Source organism: Pogoniulus pusillus, chromosome 15 (assembly GCF_015220805.1).
Source record: "Pogoniulus pusillus isolate bPogPus1 chromosome 15, bPogPus1.pri, whole genome shotgun sequence".
NCBI lineage: Eukaryota > Metazoa > Chordata > Aves > Piciformes > Lybiidae > Pogoniulus > Pogoniulus pusillus.
In genome coordinates, this window is record NC_087278.1 from 11,759,230 (window position 1) to 11,776,016 (window position 16,787).

The window sequence follows — 16,787 nt, forward strand, 5'->3', positions numbered from 1 at the left end:
TGGTAACAAATATGTTGGGATCTTGTGTTTGCGGAATCTCTACATAGAAATGGGTTCCTCACTATGCAAAGACATTGACTTGCTGGAGTGTGTCCAAAGAAGGGCAACAAAGCTGGTGAAGGATCTAGAGCACAAGTCTTGTGAGGATTGGCTGAGGAAACTGGGGTTGTTTATTCTAGAGATGATGTTGAGGGGAGACCACCACACTATCTGAAAGGAAGCTGTAGTGTGGTGGGGGCTGGTCTCTTCTCCCTAGTAACGGGGATGGGACAAGAGGAAATGTCATCAGGGGAAGTTTACATTGGGTATTAGAAGAACCTTGTGCACTGTAAGAGTGGTCAGGCATTGGAACAGGCTGCCCAGGGTGCTGATGGAGTCACCATCCCTGGAGGTATTCAAGAGATGTGTGAACATGGCACTCTGGGATTAAATGGCCATGGTGGTGTTGGGTTGGTGGTTGGACTTAATGATCTTAAGAGGTCTTTTTCAACCAAAACAAAACAATTTTGAGATTTTAAGTTATAAGAGCTGTGTTGAAGGCACATTTCCTTCCAGTACCTTGTTTTCATTCTACAGAGGAAAATTGTTTTAACATAGATGGAATGTATCCCTTTCCACTTTAAAGATGACTTAGATTAGAGACCTGACTTTTGAATGGCTCTAAGTAACGAAAAGCAGTTCCACACAATCATACTGGGGAAAAGCAACCTTCTATCAATAATAAATATCTGAGATATTTGTCCTGGACATTAAGTTATTGTCCCAGACTGTCAGCATCCACTTGAAATTTTCTGATAGGAGATATTAGTAAAGGCCTCTATGTTACCTCTATTAACTTGTTGTTATAAAATACTTTGAATGCTGAAATCCCTACCTGTAAATGGAGAGCTAGGCTATGGTTCTCCATGGGCAAAAAAGGGAGTTTAATGGGAATGAAAAAGGCAAAAGTATGCACTTGACCATGAAATTTGCAAGAAGATTTTTTTTCATTAATTTAAATGCATTTATTAATACACAAATACATTGTCTACTGGCACAAAACTATTTTCTGCTGTTGACTGCTGTAAGTGAACACAAAGCACTTCTCCAAGTTGTGGCTAAGATCTTAAAAAGTCCTTCCTGAAGTGGAGGTATCTGTCTGTGACTAAATGAGCTCATCAGCTCTTCCAAAGTGCTAAGACCCAGTAACAACTGTTGAATTACCAAGAGACCCTGAGAGCTCTGTATATTTGGGGGAAAATAAGCTACTTATTTCACTAACCAGAGAAAGATAAAATTACAGACTGAAAATGTAGAGCCATTTCCCTTTCAACAGGATTTGTCCAGAAGGATGTAGCCCAAGTGCTTTCTCTACTGCCTGTGACAGCAAATAGCCTGACTTTTCCCCTCTACCCCAAGGAGCTCTGTTTCTCTAACAGGCTGTGCAGAACAGCTCCTCTCTTCCATGGTTGTGGAGCTTTTCACTTTATCCATTCTGGAGGCAAAGCTGGTGTCAGAATGGCCCACTTCAGGAAAAGGGATCACAGCCACCACATGACATAGAATGAACTTCTACTGTCATCTGAAATATTTATTAACAGGTCCTGTGAAAAATAAGGAAGATGGTGAAGATTTGCTGTTATCTCCTCCTCTTAAGTTTGCTCAACGGGCAACTCAACGCCAACCCTGGACTCAGAGTGAGGATCACTCAGAAGGGGTTGGAATATGGTATGTGTGATGTTTTCAGAATCTGGTGGTGGTATTGCATTCAGTTCTTGCATGACAAACATCTTGGGAAAGAACAGCAGTGGAAGGAAATTACCTGATCAAAAGCTATAAAGAAAAGTCACGTGTAAGAGCACAATATAGCAGATCCAGTAAGCTACTTGACAGCACTGTACATCATATTGAGGTTCATTTGATTTCAGATAATGAATCAGTAATTTCAAGTCTTGCCATGACTAGAAGTGAGATCTGGAATAGCACTGGGATCATAAATTAGACAGCCTCTTCTTTCTGACTCTACTCATACCATCTCCTGTGCTAGAAGCATGTAACTATAAACTCCTAGGCAGTATCAGAGGCAACTGAACTGATCACTGTTTTCCTTTAGCCAAGGAGATTGGGCTGGAAATCCTGAAGCAGAATATGGTGAAGGAGCGTTTTCCTGATTTGAGTGGCCATGAGAAATATGGGCTTGGTAATGTCAAATACAACATCTCAGGGTAAGTATTCTCTCCAGGGGCAATTTGTGCTTGACTGCAAGTTGAATCTTCTTTTGTGCTCATCCTGACTTGTAAAATACAAACTTCCACTTATCTTCTCTCCCTCTTATCTTCCTTATCCTCTAGTATACACGTCACTGCTGTTGAATTCCCCAGAGCCTCCATCTCCCTCATACCTGGGGCTGGGATAAAACTGGTGATTGGAAATGCTTCTCTAACCATCGATACGAACTGGAACATAAGGACCTGGATATTGTATGTACAGCCTCATGTGTTCTGGGATGTTTCTTGATGGAAATGCTAAAGATAAAAATGCAAAGTTTAGTTTTTCTTGGAACTTCTTCATGGCAAAGATGCAGTAACCTAGGAGTACAAACTGGTCTTTTCAACACGGCTGCTGGTGGCAGACAACCCCTAGGCCCTCAGCCATGAGCAGTAATAAAGAGCCTATGTTGGAGAAGCCCTTCTGTGAAGAGTAAAGGATTGATGCGGTAGCAGAATGCTGTCATTGCCCACCTTGCCAGCTAAGGACATGTTTACAAAACCTGTAGTATGATAGCTCACAATCCAGTATAATAAACCCTCCAGTGCAGCCACACTGCTAGAAATGCTGTGCCTTCAAGAGATACAGTTCAAAAGCTGATGGAAAATGAACAGGAAATTTAACAAGAAAATGGCAATATTTTTAGTTTAGAGCAATCCCATACTTTTCTAGTCCCAGACTGTTTCAGATGAAAGGAATCCCTTTCCTCTTTGCAGCTCACATTACCTGTATTACTAAACTGACTGAATTACAGCAAGTCCCTGATTTGCACTTGTGGCCTAGAGACCCCCACTTAGGTTCTTCATAGCTCTTTCTCACAACCAAGCTATGAACATGATCCAAAATAGCACAACTTCACATTATTGAGCATGGGCTGCCAAAGACCTAGGAGAAGTGGGGAGGAGGGCACAGAGCCCATTGGGGCACTCCAGGTCCTGACATGGGTTTGCATCGACCTTTCTCATATCTATAGACTAGATCCCAGTGCAGCTCTCTTGCCCTGTCTTGTGTCAGGAATGTGCCAGTTCCTGCTGCTGTGGGCACAGGTCTGGGAGACCAAATAAAACACTTCACAATAGTGAATTATCTGCTTTCCCAAACCCATCATTTCCCAAAACTCCTAGCAAGGAACTCTTGATTCTTTGTAGACATATTAGAATCTATTTTCATTACAAGCAATGAAGTAAAAAGTATTCAGATAAGCAACTTCATCTTTAGTGAACAGAAAAGAGTCTGTTTAAGAATTAACGTTTTGAACATTCATTAAAAGTAAGGGGGTTGTTATTTGTTTTTACTTTGTGCAGCAAAGACACTGGAAGAAGCACAGTTTACATTTCAAAGGTGTTTGTTACTGCAATCTTTTCAACGACCCTGGATAACACAGGTCATACGTCACTATCACTTACCAGCTGCCGGACAACTTCTGGTGAGATAGACATCAAGTTGAATGGAAAAAGTGGGTAAGTGGGTGAGATCTGTATATAATCTGGGAGAAAATAACTGTCAATGAATGACACAGAGATAACTTCTCAAAACAGGACACCTAGCATTGCTTTTAGGCATCTGTAGGCACCACAAATGAAAACCAGTGCCCCGCTCTATTGTCTAAACTAGCCAAATTTGACCTCTTTGTATTTGTGTGCACTGCAACTTGAGGATAAAGTCAGCCTCAAACAATTCCTTCAGCACTCAGGTCTTTCCAAACACTGCTCTAATCTTCAGCTCTAGGTAGAAGTACTTGCACTATGCTTCAAGTGCTCCTAATCACAGTGCTATAAAAACTGAACAGAACCCTGTTGCACTTCTGGTTACAACCCTGTGCAGCATTATTTCACTGTTTTATTGGACTGCTTTCACTGTCTGGATTCAGCTCTGGCTTTGGGTTGGTTGGTTTGTTTGTTTATTACTTGTACTGGAAATTCCTAATGCAGAGACTACTAATGTATTCTGTGTTTATATATATGTGGTGGTAGGAAGATGAAGAATTCCTCATTCCTAAAGTCTAATCTACCACAGATAATTGCTGAGATCCCTAGTGGTAAAATTATCTCTTCTTAAATAGTGTCTCTCTGATAGTTGTTGCATTTCAGAAAGCTCCCTTGTGCATTAGAATATCACACTCAGAGGCCATTAAAGTCATGTTCTGCACAGATATCTCCTTTCCTGTTAATGACTGTAGTACTTGACCCGTGAATTGCTTTATTCCTTGCCTCTAGCTTCCTGCATAACTTCTTTATCAAGTATCTGAAGAAGCCCATTCACAGGAGCTTGGTCACTAATGTAAGCCTTTCAAATTGTGTAGGGGAGGGGTCTGAAGAGTATGATTTTCACAAGTCATTGCTATGAACTTGGCAAAAGAAGAACTGGAAAAGTCATATAGTCCTATTCTGATCTGATCAGCACAGTCAGCATTCTGCCAGCCAGAAACACTTCCAGATAAAGTGCCAAGATCAAGGCCACAACTAGGTTCAACCAAGGCAGCAGCATGGCTGGAAAATGTCATTATTTCCCTATTCCAGTGCAGACTAAGTCTCTCACTGTGTCCCTAAAGGCATCCTGGGTTTGGAGTTATTTTTATACTTAGGGGACAGAACTTGATATGGCCGTGGTTCTGCCCCAGGATTGGTATCTCCCCTTTGAGATCAATGTGAGGTCTGTCACCTTCTTATGCTGTCAAGGCTGTGGGTTTGTCTCCCCCATCTGGCTGCCCTTCACAACGTCTCACTTCGTTGCCTAAAGGCAGTTCTGACATCGGATGTGCTTCCGTTGCAGCAAGTAGGAAAGCTGGGGAACCAGTTAGCTAACGAAAGGCTAAGTCAGGCATTATCAAAAACATTCTGTAACATAAGCAGAAGGATTTGCTAGCACACAGGAAAGAGGTGCTTGCAGGTCCATGCTAATCAGCCCGTAACTTGAACGTGCTTTTACACAGTCATGTCCCAACATCAGATCTGGGATCCAGCTGATTGATGAAGACCTCCAATCACTGAATGGTGAGTCACTAGTGATAGCTTTTTGTTATGCTTTCACCTGTTCTGAGAAACTCTGCAGCTTTCTTAACAGCAGCTGGTCAGCAAAACCTCCAGGAGCAGTATCAGACCTTCTGATCTGTTACCTCATTTATAGGACCAACATAAAATAAAGGATACAAAAGGATATTTCCAAGAAGTCAAGAACTGGGAAGCTATTTTTAACTTTCAGATGGGGCAGTGTGCATTTATGTTGTCTGAAATGCCATTTAGAAGCCACACAGCACTAATGCTAAGGCAGTTTTCCCTTCCTTCTCACACTCCAAGTCCTCCTGCATAGACAGCATTTTACAAGCTGAAGCTTGCTCTCACAGCCTGACTGGAAATTTAAGTAAACCTTGCTTATCTGTCAGACTTGCCAAAGGTAAAATGAAAAGCTTCTTTGTAAAAAAGCTTCTCACTCTAACCATTTTGGGTTAGGTTTGCAGGTGTTTAAGGTACCCAAAGTGTTGGGCAAATACCATGTGCAAAGCACAAGTATCTAACCATATCAGGCTCCAACCTTTCTGGGAAAGTATTTGCAGGCTAGAGTCAATTTAGACGCTTTCAGAACTGCTTGACAAAACATCCAAGCACCTCCTTGTACCCTGGAGCACTGGTATGGCCGTTTCCTTTTGGGCTTTGAGTTCTGATTGGTGGTGTGTGTTTGTTTGAGGGTTGGGTTGGGTTAGATCAGATTTACTTCCCCACAATGAAAAAGACACTAGGCAAATGAAAGAAGGTGCTTTAAAGTAGGTGCCAGTAGAAACATCAAGCCTAGGTCAGAATCCATATTAGGAGGTCCCTGGTTGTGTTATGCCCTATGCTTTGCAATAATCATTCTCTTTCAGGAACTAGTTTTAAGTATATACAAAACCCTTTCTGTGTTCTTTTTAATATTGGTATTTTGCCTTATCTATCACTCTTACAGTCCTGATGCCAATTGATGATTTGGCCAAAGTAGACTATTCCTTGAGTAGCTTTCCAGCAGTGTTACGACCATTCATTAACCTGGACTTAAAGGTAATTGCCTGTAGTGCTATTGGCTGAAATTGCTGTAGGGGTTATTATTTCTACAACAAACATGATTGCTTGAACAGACATTCAGACTTAGTATTTGAGAAGACAGATATATCAGAGCACTGTTGTATTTGTTACTGTAATCATTTTTAACAAGCCTGATGTAAAATTATTTAAAAGCCACATCTTTTTTAATTGCTGTTAAGCTCTAGCAAAGAGAGTAATAAAAGCTGAGTAAGCAAGTTAGAAAAATAAACGGAAGGGAAAGGAGAGGCAAAAGGTATTCAACTTCATCTTCCTCTGGCTGTTGATTAATATCTGAGACTTCTTTGTTCAGGCAGGGGAAGATTTCTATGCACTACACTGACTAGATGAGGCTGCTGTCAGATGAGAGAGCAAAACTATAAAAACAAGAATTAAGTGTCTGGCACTTTGAGTGGGAAGACAGAAGACCCTTAAAAAGCATGGGTGCCTAAGGAGTGCTGCTGAGTTTGAAGACCTGAAAGTTTCTTTCAAATAAGGAAAAAGTCTCTTTGTGCATTGAAACTAAAATCAGATCAGTGTCTAATTCTAGAATAACTCAGTTGTCATTCTGTGTGAGGTGATTTGGTTGAGGGTAAGAGACATCAGGGAAATAAGAGGCAGGAACACAAAGGAGCACTAATTCTGTGTCAATCTGTATAGTAGACCCTGGTCTCAGCATTCCAGCTCTGCAGCTTCTGTCAAGCTCTCCTGGGTATTGTAGCAAATAGATTTAAAGCAAGGATTTGAGGTAGACTAAAGAGGTAATGCCATGGCTGTTTACAAGGCTCTTCCTCACATTGTGTCATAGGGGAAACATATAAGCAAGTGACTGTTACATCCAGCAAGTGAGGATTGAATGGGAAAGTCATGGGCAAAGCAACTCAGCACTTTGTGTTTTGATAGTCTTCAAAAGGCAACACGAAATTTATACAGAGATGGGGAGGAACTGAGAAAGCAAAGACACAAAAAATACATTTCAGATAAAATAGAAAGGGGGAGTTAATCTTAATCTCCAAGTACATTCCTCACTTCAGGTCAGTTTTACCTTTTCATTTCTTTTGGAAGCACCTGAAGTACTAGATCTGCAAGCTTTGACTAATATCATGGGTAGTGCAAGAGATAACATAGATATTTTTAGGATTGTCTGGCATTACCCTCTCATAGACAGTTTTTTGACTGCACAAGTTACCAGCTTGGTTCTGGGCAGAATAAGGTACTGGTTCTGACCTCTGGTTTTATGATCCATCTTGTGATTGAGACCACTGAATAGCTCTAGGTGGCAGTTCTCATATTCAAATTCCTACAGATGGGGAAAGGAGAAAGCTTTTCAATAAGGAGAAGCCTTAGTCATGCTCCTCATGCAATAAGTAGGCCTTTGATTCAGAAGCTTTGTTTTCTGAAGTGGTAAACTGTCTCCAGTAGCTGGTCAGCATCTCAAAATACACATCTCAGATGTTAGCTGTGAAGATGTCAAATCTCTGGAACTTGTGTTGACCACCTGCTTGAAAGCAGCAATGCCTCAGGATATACTGCAATGCCTATGTACTCATTAGTACACCAAATTAATAGCTTGAGCAGGGGAAAATGCAGTAGTATTAATTTTCTGCAGTAATTTTAAAGTCATATTTTGATGCTGGGTTTTTTTGCTTGTTTGTTTTTAATATCTGACAATCATTTTCAGGGGACAGTCTACCCATCTGGGAACCATTCTGGCCCTTCCTATGTGGCAGCTCCCTTTGTTATCCCAGACCAAAGTGATTCCATGCTTTATCTTGCCTTCTCTGAGTATTTCTTTCAAACCTCCTCATTTGCTTACTACACTGCAGGGGCCTTCAACATCACCATTGCAGAGGAGGTGAGTAGGGTGCAGAAGAATGGGGTCAGAGGGGCAAGACATCATGCAAGACAAGGCTTTGACCTGCCAGTCATCAGTACATGGCATAAAAACTGCTAAGTGAAAAGTTGCTAACTGTGAAGTCCTCAGAGAGATCAGAAACACTAGGGTACTGTTATGTTCTGTACAGATGCTTCAAGCCTCAGGCAGGGTGCCTAGTTCCACTGAACAAGGTACCAAATACTGGCAACTTTACTACAAGAAAGGTTTTTGTAGACCTGAGGCATAGACTCTTCTGAGATGGACAAAGGATCCACTCTGCAGAATTTAGCAGCCTCAGCAGCTGTTTCTAAGGAGTCTACAGGATGAAAGTACTGTAGAGACCACAGAAACAGTATCACAGTATCACCAAGGTTGGAAGAGACCTCACAGATCATCAAGTCCAACCCTTTACCACACAGCTCAAGGCTAGACCATGGCACCAAGTGCCACATCCAATCCTGCCTTGAACAGCTCCAGGGGCAGCAACTCCGCCACCTCCCCAGGCAGCCCATTCCAGTATCCAATGACTCTCTCAGTGAAGAACTTTCTCCTCACCTCAAGCCTAAATTTCCCCTGGCGCAGCCTGAGGCTGTGTCCTCTTGTTCTGGTGCTGGCCACCTGAGAGAAGAGAGCAACCTCCTCCTGGCTACAACCTCCCCTCAGGTAGCATATCTCAAAGTACAATGGCTGTGGCTTGGAGGCTAGCAAACTTGCCTAGAATGTCTCCAGAAGGTTCAATAAATCAAAAATTCTATAGATTGCAGCCCTAATTATAATGATACTAAGCATTTGCTTTCCCAGGAAGTATATCTGGAATCAGTTTTAACTATTCTGAGTCCCTTAAGAATATTTCAGAGATGTGCAAAACCAAAGATTCATTGAAATGACAATAATAATGTATTTACAAGGAGAAAAAATAACCATTGATGTCAAATCTGGTAAAATGATTTGTTTTCTCACTTTCTCTCTTTTTTTGTTTGTTTTGTGGTTTTGTTGTGGTTTTTGTTTGTTTGTTTTGGTGGTGGTGTTGGTTTGGTTTGATTTGTTTTGGATGGTCTGTTTTTTCTCCAGACTTGTAGCTATTTTAATATAAGCACAGAGATATTTGGAAGTATCATTCCTGAGGTGAGTATCATTACTTCCACAAACTGACACCCACACCAGGTGGTTTCCTAACACACCTCACTGCTGGTGTGTCCTGAAGGCTTGTAGGGTCAGCAGGACTCTTTCACTATAGAAGTGGGCAAATGTACACCTCATAACAACAAAGTGGGACTTGTTATGTCCCACCCCAAAACGAGCTAGATGATTTGCACTGTTACCAAATTTGGCCCATAGTCTTGCACATCAGTCTTCACTCTGGGCACTGTGCCCCAGCTACAGTTGTTCCCACCAAAAATCAGCTCTAATCAGGAAAAAGCTTCCAGTCATGAGTCCTGCTTTCAGAGACTTGTGGGAGGGCCTCAGCTCAGAAATAACACCTCCTGCCCAAAACTGCCTAATTGTTTTTGCTCCACTGCTGGCCCGTGACTGACTAGCACTCAAACCTAGGGAAGGATTATATAATGGCCACATGCAGGAATCTTAGCTAACAGATGAGCAGGAAATATTACCTCTATGAAACAGACCAGGCAGATTTCCATTTATTTTAGGCATGGAGGATGAATATAACAGGACAGGCTATGTAAGCACCACCAGGTTTTGCACAAAGAATGAGAAGCCAAAAATGAGCATAAGAGACCCCAGGCTATGAATGCCTAGGCTGAATGAACTTGAACTCATGGCTTAAAGAACTTCACATTCTTGTTTGCTTCCCAGGTGTAATTAAGTTCTTCCTTCAGCAATCTAAGAATGCTTCAAGGGCAAAACCTGTAGATTGCTATAGTCATCTTATGATCTTCTCTATAAGATGCCATGATTGTTGATACTAATATTACACCTTCTCTGTTCGAAGTAATGAACTTGGTAGGCCTACTCACTCTTCAGGCAATGGACAGAGGACAGTACAGAGCAAGAACCTATCTCATAAGATCATAGAATCATAGAATCAACCAGGTTGGAAGAGACCTCCAAGATCATCCAGGCCAACCTAGCACCCAGCCCTAGCCAGTCAAATAGACCATGGCACTAAGTGCCTCATCCAGGCTTTTCTTGAACACTTCCAGGGACGGTGACTCCACCACCTCCCTGGGCAGCCCATTCCAATGCCAATCACTCTCTCTGGGAAGAACTTCCTCCTAACATCCAGCCTAGACTTCCCCCAGCACAACTTGAGACTCTGTCCCCTTGTTCTGTTGCTGGTTGCCTGGGAGAAGAGACCAACCCCCACCTGGCTACAGCCTCCCTTCAGGTAGTTGTAGACAGCAATGAGGTCACCCCTGAGCCTCCTCCAGGCTAAATGCCCCCCAGCTCCCTCAGCCTCTTTTCATAGGGTTTGTGTTCCAGACCTTTCACCAGCTTTGTTGCCCTTCTCTGGGCACTTTCCAGCACCTCAACATCTCTCTCAAATTGAGGAGCCCAGAACTGGACACAGATGGATCGATCTCAAAGTGAATGACTCTTGAAATCTTTTATTGTGTGACTTAAATATCATATTCACATTCCATTCCTTTCTTGTGTGAATATAAATGACATTTGTATTTGTATAAATAAATATTTAATATCTCTCAAAGAGATAAAGGAGAAATTCTATTCCTAGAGTGGTAGGAACTTTCCACTGCATTCCCAGTGTACCCAAGACTGGTAAGATATCACCACAGAAAAACTGCTTCCTGCTTGCTTGAAAGAATGTTAACAGCTGCCCATAGCCTAATCTTAAGGAACTGCTTCAGAATGATTGCTTCAAGAACAAGGAAATGCAGTATTCTGATCTGATTTACAAGAAACACATTTTTTCTGTCTGTTGGTCCTGAAACCTTACAGGTAGGGGAATATTCAGTTACACCCTACCCAGTGATGTTGAAGCTAATGGCTACTGAAATACCTATCGTCAGCTTACAGCAAGATTCCTTCACAGTAGAGATTCAGGGCTCCATGGAGGTGTTTGCTGTTCTGCCAGACTCATCCCCCCAGTCCTTGTTCACAATAAACATGGTAAGTACAACAAACAAGGTGACATTAAACTGTTTGTTCATTCCTTCTGGTAAAACTCTGTACAAGAAACAAAGTGCCAAATTTCTAGTACTTAAATGTGCAAATTCATCTCAGTCATAGATGGCCTCACTTAGTCTACAGGACACTTCTATAGCAAAGAACATTTCCCAATAGATGGGCAAAAATGCAGACATATAATTACTCTCTGGAATGACTGTTCTGTAGGCATGAGTTATGCCTCTTGGCAACTTGTTCATTAAACTGAAAATGTCTTTGACTAGGGAAATCTCATTACCCACATTTCAGCTTTTGTCAATGCCACTCAGAGCAGATACTCACTGTATGAAGCCAGGCATGGGCCATGAGCTAGGGAGAAAGTTGCATCTACATGAAACAGCATCTGTATGTAACTTGAAAGATAGTATTCCTGTATTAGTGACAAATATACAGCAAGAATGCTTGAGTTTTTGTCTGGCAACTCATGTTTTCTTTCTTCTACAGGCAGCCAACACCAGCATTGCTCCAAATATATTTGATCAGAAACTGATGGGCTCACTGTGTTTGAACAGGTAACTCAAGGTGGGCTGGAAAGCATTTGCAGCTATTTGGGAATGTTAAGCCTCCCAACATTAGCAGTTTAAGCACACAACAGGATAACAATAACTTAATGAATGTGAGTTTTACTGTATTAGATGTCCTAATCCTCTGTATGGCTGTACTCGACAGCTTAGAGGACTCAGAAAGCTTTTCTGGAACAGCTGCCACAGTCCCCAAGGACTCTGGATTGCTGCAGGGCAGTGGTTTCACCGGACTTCTCTGCTCTTGACATTACTTACCCCTCTGAGCTAGCTAAATTAAGTGTTTAGGGCAGTTATGATGACCATGAATTATTTGAGAGCTTCTCTCATCCCATTCCAGCAGACAGGACAGAAGCACTTTCTAGCACACCTGTGCCACTAGTAAAGTGCAAAGGGGTCCATGACTTAGTAAAGAATCTGGATTTCTGCTGTTCCCCTATGCTGACATTCTTGTAGCAGAGATTCCCCAGCTAAGGCACTGCAGCTCCCAAGGGTCAGAAAGCTGGAAACCATAGACTTGGGAGTTTAGACATCTAACACATCACATTTGTATAGAGAGAAGCTCTGTATACTTGGACTACACAGCTGGGAACTGAGCCATTGGTTTCACAAAAGTCTTTTGGGTTAAGACTATGCAGTTTGTCAGGGCACAGAGATGTGAGGAATTTGATGATAGTGCTGTTAGCATTTTGTGCAGTGACATTGAAAGAGAAAAACCTAGAGTGTGCTGAAAGGTGGGGGGTCGGTACTGTGGAAACTCAGAATCTTGTTTTGAATGCATTTGGATATGTAAGGTGTACTGGATAAATATCTGAATTTGGAAACAGAGGCACTAGCAACACAGCCATCGGCAGCAATACCATACAATGAGCAGAATTTTTGTTCCCACCCAGGTAAAGCTGACATAAAAGCATTATGTAGATGTACCAAAATCCTTGCAAAATATCTGAAAGCCTGCAAGTCCTTCATGCTAGCCCTAGTACAGTAAATTGTCAGTAGGGAAAAGTGTGCTTACACTGCTGGCTACAGCCCTTCTAGCATACTCTTGCATGTGTGCTCAGTTATGCCTTAAGAAAAGCACTTGTTTCTCTATCAGGCTGTATGCATTGTGTAAAATATATTGCTTCCAAAACAAATATGTTTTCTAAGGCCTGGAGCTCCACAGCAGTGACTGCACATGACTAGAATAATATGTGTTTACCCCTTCTAGTGACTCATCTTGATTCACTTCCTTCCCTCAGGCTCCATTTCTCCCTGGCCCACTCCAATGTTGGCTTTTTTGAGGTAAGTGGATAGTCTAAGCATACAGGAAATGCAAACCAGGAATATTAATGATATCAAGGCCATAAACTAAGCAGATAAATTTTATTTGGACTTCTGTATCATTTGCCTTCATTCCTGGGTGGCTCTTTTCCTGTGTTTTGTCAGCCACCTCTCTGCTGTGGCCTTAGAAGTATATCCTTTGGGACAACTTAGTGCTCTGAAAATACAATATTTTGTAGTTTCCCTCACTGATGTATCATATTTCAACAGTAAGCAGAGAAATCCCTTGAACTGTAACAGCAAAATGCACAGCAGCAACCTGAACTGCAGCAGCAGACAAAGCAGTGCACCAAGACATCATGCACAGGACCAAGGCAGAGGCACTCCATGTGGTGCACTGGTTCTCATCACAGATGCTCAGAATTACAGCATGGTATGAGAGCCAAAATACTGGTCTCAGATGTCTAAAATAGTGTAGCTGTAGCCTTGCAGAGTGAAACCCTACCTGTGCAGAGAGTCATTTAATTCTAAGTATCATAAATGAGGTGAGTATAATAAATGAGGTCTAAGTAGCTAAGGTGAAAGGATTAAAACTGTTCTGGTCGATGCTATTGTGATAAATTATATCACAATTAAAGGAAACAGACTGGTTTTAATGTTGCCCAAGCATAGGCAGACTCATTTGCACTTTCACATCTTAATACTTTTGCATCATTCAAAAGACTTAAGATCCAAAGGTCACTTTAGCTTATGACTCTTCAGTGACATATGAAAGCTGGAAGTTGAAGATGAGCCTAGCTCCATCTGGGATGAGGACATAACAGTTTCTGCTGCTATCAGGAAGTGATGGCTAACTTGGTTTTCTTGTTTGTGACAGATCTCACTTCTGGAGAACATCCTGTCTTATATTTTACAGACTGAAGTTATTCCATCAGCTAACGGTAAGGCTGTATTTCAGTGCAGCAGCTGAAAGTTTCCAGCAGAGTGGGCTACTCCAGGAATTCCAACTGACTGCTTAAGATTTCAGTTCCTATTAACTTAAGTGAAAAATGACTATCAGCCAGTAAGCAGTGGAAGGGGGAGACTGATCTGTAAGAGTTGGTGTAACTGCCCTCTCACTGACACTGTTCTGTAAAAAGGGTTCGGAAACTCATAACTCATCTGCCTATGCCTCACTCAAGGTAGCCCTGATGCTTCAGTGTCTTCCTCATCCACATACCTGCCTGAGGCCACAGTGTGTGAAATGTATTCCTCTCTTCCCTCTCATAAATCTTCTTTAAGGCTCTGGAGAGAGACATAGCTTTGTCCCAGTCCTCTGTACTGGGATGAACTTCACCTTCCTTAACTAATGGGAGACAAATGGGGACAAGTTCTAACAATGCTAGAGCTGAATTAATCCCTGGGATCATTAGGGACAAATCACTGAGTATACAGTGTTCATGTAATGAATATGAAATGCTTTGGTTTGCAACACTCTGCCAGGAGAAAAGCATCTGTAAGTCTTCTTTCCTACTTGTAAATGGGCATTGTATCTACCTCTTGGAGCTGCTTGTGAAGACTAAGAAGTTAATTTTTGTAAATGCCCTAAAAATCTCTGCATGAAACAGTGTTATCAAAGAGCAGGTGTTTATTCTTTCCAATGCATATCTAAATCATTATGTTTGTCCTTCTCTTTTTTTTCAGCTAAACTGTCAAAAGGATTCCCTCTTCCCAGCCTGGCCAATATCACCCTCATGAGGCCTCACATTACAATTGTACAGGTGAGATTTTGACACTCACATCAAAAAGTTATTCCTCCTTTTTTTTCCTAAGCATTTATTCACTTTCTATTTGTACCAGAAACTTTCTGGATTCGTGCAAGTTAAGCAGCAATAAACTTCTTAAAATGGGTTTAAAGTAAGATCTGTAATTATGTTAAAATTTATCCTACTAGAAGCAAGTTTATCTTATTTGCTTTTTAGAAGAAAGGCTCTAACTGCATTAGACTCAGAACCATGGAGGGATCAAATGCACAGCTTGCTCAGCCTTTAAAGTTGCAATGAACTGTGAAAAGAAGCTCATTATTTCCTTCAAGTTTGTCTAGTCAGATCACTGGAATAGGCTGCCCAGGGAGGTGGTATAAGCCCCATCCCTGGATGTTTTTAAGGCCAGGCTGGATGGGGCTCTGAGCAACCTGATCTAGTGTGAGGTACCCCTGCCCATGGCAGGGGGAGTGGAGCTAGATGACCCTTTAGGTCACTTTCAGCCCTGACAATTCTATGATTCTAAAATATAGAAGTCAATTACATTTCTCCACTTAACCAACTTCTTAGTGATTTTCAGCTTTGCATAGACAGTCTCAAATCTTTGTTTGTGATTAGGCACAAAGCACAACTCACAAAAGGAAACACAAAGGAGCTATTTTAATCTTTCATTGCATTCCACATACCTGGCAGCAGCCAGCTAGGCAGTCCCTAGAAAACACAATTGCTTGGAAACTGCTTTCAGTGGCACCAGTTGCCAACAACCTTACAGGCCAATTATAAATGAAGCAGTGGTTCTGTGGGGCCCTTTCCCCACTTTGCTTTCTCTAAATCAATCTTCTCATCAGTAAATAGGAATGAGAGAGGACATAGGAGAATTGCTTAATTCTTTTAACATAAGTGGGATTCCTATTTAAAAGCTAATTCTATAGTGTCCACTTCCAGTCCCATCTTATTGGCTATGGAAGAGGAAGAAAGACAATTCTTCCCACTTACCACAGATGACCATACTAGCCTGTGATGGACTGCTCTCTGAAGACTTATGGCTCTGTATGCACTGAAATAGGAAACAAAAAGCAAACAAAAAACCCCACCAAAACCAACAGAACAAAACCAATCAACTAACCAACCAAACCCACTTTCATTTTATAATTCATAGAACTTCAGTGACTGTTTTTCTCTCCACAGGGGTACATGTTGATTTCTTCTGATATCCACTACAAACACTAAAGAGGAGAACATTTTGTTAAGCATGAACTTCAAATCAGTGTTTCTCTGAAGGCTAAAAGCTCTCTCCTTCTCTGGAAATGTGTATCCTGAATGTTGACAAGGGCAGTGTCATTCTGGCTGGGGACAAGGAACAATGTGGGAGGTATAAAAAGCTGGTGATTCCACCATCAGCTGTGAAATATTAGGCTGTATAAAGGTAGTAACAGGAAGACCCAGAAGAAAACTTATGACATTCTTAATAAATAATGCTTGGCATTATTTATTCTGGAGTTCAATTGATGCAAAAAATGTTTTTTTTAAGATTCATGCCTTTACTGAAATAGTCTTCTCTACACACTTCCAGGAAGGTGCTGCAGTCTCTAAAAAGAAAGAAGAGTAAACTTTCCAAATGCTGCTAGGGCAGGCATGTCTGCTGATCTGTTTCTACTGTACTGACCTTTAAGTAATTTCCTTCTGAACACAATGCACAGAGGACGAAGTGAGTCCTCTCCAGAACCAATCAGACTGCAAACTGTCCCGGTTACTCTAGGAACTAAGATCTTAGCACTGTCTTAACTAAGCTTTAAACATAAATCTTAACAAAGATGCCCTACTACTGACTGGACAGTCACTCTTCCCTATGGGTCTTCAAATCCTTGTGTCTGTCATGTCTCTTCTTTATCATTGTTTAGCTAGGCTAGATGCATTTAACTCCTTGAGTGTTTCT

At 41.6% G+C, this 16,787-nt stretch overlaps 1 protein-coding gene across 1 annotated transcript; it reads left to right on the forward strand.

Moving 5' to 3' along the window:
- The first annotated feature begins 1,601 nt into the window (after positions 1 to 1,601).
- On the forward strand, positions 1,602 to 16,357 carry LOC135181565 (BPI fold-containing family C protein-like). The gene is made up of 15 exons (XM_064154809.1): positions 1,602 to 1,707; positions 2,093 to 2,204; positions 2,331 to 2,459; positions 3,552 to 3,707; positions 4,464 to 4,527; positions 5,180 to 5,240; positions 6,187 to 6,278; positions 7,981 to 8,154; positions 9,247 to 9,300; positions 11,098 to 11,268; positions 11,770 to 11,837; positions 13,088 to 13,130; positions 13,987 to 14,050; positions 14,793 to 14,869; positions 16,040 to 16,357. The coding sequence occupies exons 1-15, from the start codon at positions 1,602 to 1,604 to the stop codon at positions 16,079 to 16,081; spliced, it is 1,413 nt and encodes a 470-aa protein (XP_064010879.1). The 3' UTR covers positions 16,082 to 16,357.
- Positions 16,358 to 16,787: the final 430 nt, after the last annotated feature.

Coding starts and splice junctions, on each gene's coding strand:
- LOC135181565 (XM_064154809.1), top strand. CDS start 1,602: ATGGTGAAGATTTGCTGTTATCTCCTCCTCTTAAGTTTGCTCAACGGG. Junction 5,241..6,186: donor AGACCTCCAATCACTGAATG/GTGAGTCACTAG, acceptor TCACTCTTACAG/TCCTGATGCCAATTGATGAT. Junction 11,838..13,087: donor GGCTCACTGTGTTTGAACAG/GTAACTCAAGGT, acceptor TCCTTCCCTCAG/GCTCCATTTCTCCCTGGCCC.